This window comes from Montipora capricornis, chromosome 6 (assembly GCF_036669925.1).
Source record: "Montipora capricornis isolate CH-2021 chromosome 6, ASM3666992v2, whole genome shotgun sequence".
NCBI classification, from domain to species: domain Eukaryota; kingdom Metazoa; phylum Cnidaria; class Anthozoa; order Scleractinia; family Acroporidae; genus Montipora; species Montipora capricornis.
The window spans coordinates 43,129,679-43,134,678 of record NC_090888.1 but is presented as its reverse complement, the minus strand read 5'-3'; the positions used below and the strand labels follow the sequence as shown (position 1 = coordinate 43,134,678).

General features: G+C 40.1%; 1 protein-coding gene across 1 annotated transcript in view; it reads left to right on the top strand.

The window, feature by feature from the left end:
* LOC138052204 (BTB/POZ domain-containing protein 6-like) overlaps nt 1-2,652 on the top strand; it is a 2,759-nt gene extending 107 nt beyond the window's left edge. Inside the window, exon 1 of the mRNA XM_068898577.1 lies at nt 1-2,652. This exon is cut by the window's left edge and continues 107 nt beyond it. Coding sequence (XP_068754678.1) covers nt 244-1,584 — 1,341 coding nt within the window. The 5' untranslated portion in view covers nt 1-243 and the 3' untranslated portion in view covers nt 1,585-2,652.
* The last annotated feature ends 2,348 nt before the right edge of the window (nt 2,653-5,000 follow it).

The following is a 5,000-nucleotide window of genomic DNA, read 5'->3' as shown; positions in this document are numbered from 1 at the left end:
GGCGAGACAAGGGTGGTATGGCCGTCCCATTCCCCTTTAACCAAAACGTCTCGCTTCATAACCCGTACTGAATTACGAGAGAAAAACAGACTGCCAGCAGTCTACAAGAGGCATAGTACTAGCGTGACGTGTGTCTCAGCTGAAATTTCTGTACACCCTTCACGCTTCTAAGTATCGGCTTCACGGACACAAAAGAGGAAACGAAGTATCGAAATTATTTCTAAATTCCCTATCAAGACGAAGATGTCTTCCCCAGAAAACTGGCAAACAAAGAGGCCCACAATACGAGAACGAACCAAGTTTATGCTGAACAACGATCTTTTCAGTGATGTGAAGTTTGTGGTTCGTAAATCTAACAGCGATTACGAAAGTGAAAGTAAGCAAGTTATTCCAGCTCACAAGTTTGTGTTGTCGATTAGTAGTCCTGTGTTTGAAGCCATGTTTTACGGTGAGCTAGCGGAAAGTAGTGGCTGCATTGAACTGCCTGACTGTGAATACAACAGTCTGCTGGAGTTGTTTCGTTTCATGTACAGCGATGAAGTGAATTTAAGCGGAAGCAATGTTATGGAGGTCTTTTATTTGGCGAAGAAATACATGCTGCCTTCCCTGGTTGATAAATGCAGCGAATATGTGCAAAGTTATTTACAGCCATCAAATGTCCTCAGCATCCTTCCATTGGCTGAAAAGTACGACGACAAAGCCTTGGTAGATCGATGTTGGAAAGTGATCGACACAGAGTCGGAAGAAGTCGTGACGTCAGATAGATTTGCGACAATTCAACGCTCCTTTCTTGAGGAAATCATCTCAAGAGACACTCTTACCATGAAAGAGATCGACCTGTTTAAAGCTGTTCACTTGTGGGCGACAAACCAATGCAAAATGCAAGGCTTAGAAGCGAATGGTGAAGCAAAAAGAGGGATTCTTGGGGAAGCAGTAGTTAAAAAAATCCGCTTTCCCTTGATGAAACAACAAGAATTTGCAACCGTCGTCCTTGATAAAAAAATCCTAACTCAAGACGAAGTAATCAACCTCGTTAAGTTCTTCAATTCAGCATTGGGGACCACCCCAGTGGGATTTCCTGAGACAAAGCGGTCAGGTTTATCCTCAGCTGTGTTTCGCACTTGTGATAGATTTAACCACGTAAATGAAAGTCAGTGTTGGCGTTACAGCTCAAGGTTAAAGGACTGTCTTATTTTTAGCGTGAATAACAACATCAAGTTGCATGGAATGTCTTTATTTGGCAGTATGAACAACGACTATCACGTTAAATTAGTGATCAAGGATCTTCACAGCCAGTCCACCGTTAAAACCAAGACGGATAGCTTTAGGTCAAAGCAAATGGAATACAAAGTTGGTATTTACTTTGGGTTTGAAATTGTTTTTGACACGCCACTTGATGTGAAGAAAACCACCTATTATCAAATCGAAGCAGAAATCTCTGGGCCCTCCTCTGGCAAGGGAGAGAACGGCCTTTCTGTGGTTGACGTGTCTGGCGTGCAGTTTACATTTAAGGAAAGTGCAGCGGACTATAACGGAACATGTCCTTCCCGTGGGCAATTTCCCCGATTTTTGTTTTCTTTGTAAGATTTTTTTAAATTACTTGTTCCGCTACATCTGACAGTCATAAAACAGCGTTTTCAAACTATCAATCATTAGCAAAAATGTACACAATTGCCAAAAGTCTGACCCTAAAGTAATACATGAAATTCGCAGACTTGTGACACATTGTGACGTGTATAGTAAGTACCCTGAATCACATTGTTCATTATATTATTCGGCCTGTTTGTAAAAAACCGACAACTTGCTCTTAAAAAGCCTATGAGAGGGCTAGGTGGGTTAAATAATGCAAGTACTCAAACTTAATTTTTAAAAAAGGAGTTTCGACACTCAATTCATGATTGAAGAAAATAAGCTTTCAAAAGAAATTTGAATTTCTTCAAAGTTGTTTTAAATTCTTTCTCTAGCTGCTAGTGGAGGTGATTATATCTTTAATAAATGATAATCAATAAGTTTAACTCATCCGTTTATTTCTCCGAAGTATTCAGAGCTATCACCAATTCACTTATAGGTTGTACACAAGTTGGGTGTTTGCTTTTTCTAGAACCTACTTATGTTGCCAATCACGTCAGGGGCGGATCCAGAATTTTTCTTAGAAGGGGGTGCACTACTAAGGAATGGCTTAGGTGACTGGTGACGTTTGTTATTTTTTGGCAGAATGGCAGTTGTATTATAAAACAGTAGGTCATGTCAGGGGAAAGGTGCGCTGCCCCTGCACCCTCCCCCAGATCCGCCCGTGCACGTCTTGTATTACAAGCACAGTTATCCACTAAATCAATTTCCTGTCTTGGTTTGTTGAATGAAAAATTCCTAATTTTCCTCATCTTGTAAGATAATGCACCTGCCTAGTTCCCAGCTAAGTTATATCATATCACGTTTGTTAAGCGGTTAATTGTTAATGTTAGAGTATTCCGCTGTAGATACGAATCGTAAGATCAGTGGATGTACTGAGCTTCAAGCAGAGAGAAGTTAAAGGGATAGATAAAATTCACCCAACTTCAACTTATCAACTTCATCAGTGTTCCAACTATTACTGAACTTCGTTACGGTGCAATAAATTTAGACATTAAGAGCAGAATGCTTTGTCAAAACGCTCTATTATTCTGTTCAGATTTTTTTTTTGCTCTCTAATTGTCAAATTTGTCTCACAGGAAAAAGGTGCTTGAACCATTCTGGTCTTGGTAGACACCATTATTCGAAAACCTAATTTCTCCAATCAGTTTTCCAGGAACATTACCTCGTGTCAGGCTAAAACACCCACCATATCTTTTATCTGCGATGGCTTTAAAGTGCTTTCATTCACAACACCAAACCGGGTAATGACTTGTGTAGCAATCCCCGTTGACTAAGAAGCCTGCGTGGGGCGAAATCTGTCCTGATGACGTCGTAGTTTTCTTTAGTCGCTGACTCGGTTCGCTTAAGGTCATGCAAAACTATCATCAACGTAAACAAAACTGCGTATACCCTGGTATCTCCACCACTTCAATAATAGAAGTGGCGGAATAACTTAATGAAACTGAAAAATACGACGCCGAAAATAGAGATAGAAGGTGGAACTCTAAGTTTTCCTTTGGGCATGATCCAGCAATGAAGCCAATAAAGTTTCTTCAATGAAGCCAATGAAAGGTTCATGTTCGGAAAACAATGTCCAGGTGGTGATATCTGCTCTTTAGACCAATTAATCTAGACTAACCAAACTGCTGGAAAACATGTTATTAATCAGGGTATATATTGCAAGTTCCGATATAATCGCTTTTTAAAATAGAACTTGGTTAAGACCGTATTGGAATACTGAATGACAATAAGTTAACCGTAACAAACCTAAAAAATTCTTCAAGTAACTTTAAAATCAAAGAAGAGACGGATTACGAATGCAGGAGGACAGGGAGAGTGTTAGAAAAAAAACGCGCCGAAGTTTACAAGGTAAGGTAAAGTCTGCATATGAGCCAATTGGCCCATCAGGCCGGAGATTATCCCGGTTTCACTACCATGAAGCGACTAGGAGTATTTCTACTCCCCCCTGGATGGGATGCCAGTCCATTACAGGGTTACCCCCAGCATTAAATTCGCCGGTACCCATTTATACACATGGGTGGAAAGAGGCACCGTGTGAGTAAAGTGTATTGCCCACGAATACAACACAATTAACGTTCCCGGCCAGGGCCGGAACCGGGACTTATAGCTCCGGAGTTGAGTTGTGTTTCTGGGTACTGCTTAATTAAATCATTTCTTCACCTTCTCCTGTACAAAAACTCATTGCCTAACTAGTGAATTCCACCGTAATTTTCACGCAAAAACCCGATATCCCATGAATAACGAAGCGATGACTGCAAGTTCGGTTCTTCAAGTGAAATTTACTGAGGAATGCACCAGTTGATCAATGAATTTTTCTTGAATCGCACGAGTTTTAAAAGAAAAAAAAAAAGCACATCCTCGGCAAGCAAACGGAACGGAAAGTCATGTCAGAGTAATTGTCAAAAACCAGCGAATAGGAATCACGCTAAAATTAGAAATCAGAGACGAATTAGCTCGTGATGTGACAGATTGTTAGGAAACTTTGTCAGTTCAAGGTGAAAAAGAGTTTTATTGATGAACTTTATTTCACTTTATCTACGAGAACGAGATCATTCACATTTTGTTTTTTTCTCAGGCCATCCTTTATGTCTAGAAATTCACCTAATTAGATGCACGCCTAATTTTGACATCCGACGCGAAGTGTCCCTTTAAGTCCAAGGCTTCAGTACATCTCAGTATTTCCAACAAGGTAACAGTAAAGGTTAGCGTTATTTTTAGGTTTGATAAATACAGCAGTTAATCTTTACTTAAACAGCAGCATTTGGGGGACACTTTGTGACATTAATTTCCGAGACACGAGTGATGTTGAAGTTGGCCAGAAGAGCAAGGGGACACTTCGTGACGCTTATTGAAGTCCGCATGCATCTAATTTGGGGCATTTCTGGACATAGGCCATCCCAACAAAATGTTTAGTTTTAAATCGCCCCGTCTCTTGTGATGTTGGGTTGGTCGGTCAGTCGTTTCTTTGTTGGAGGTACTTGTGTCTATTTAGTCTAGAATGACCTTTTTATGGCGTTTTTTGATACCGAATTGGTGAACACGTGTGTCCGCCGTTTTGAAAACTCTTCGTATCCAGTTGTTATATTTTAGCTTTTGAACCCTCCTCTAGCTGACATCGACCTTTTGTCGTTGGACGGAAATTCTCTTATTAGAGTTTGTAAAATACGTATGAAAGGAGAAGTGAACTATGTAATTGTCACGTTAATGGAAAATTCACATAGAATGACCTCGTGTGGGCATTCGCATTAGTTGGATTGGATTGGATTGGATTGGATAACTTTATTTAGACACGGTAAACGCATCAGTCACAACTATAAAAACCTAATTACAAATTATACAACGACTACAACTACATTATTCAAAATTGC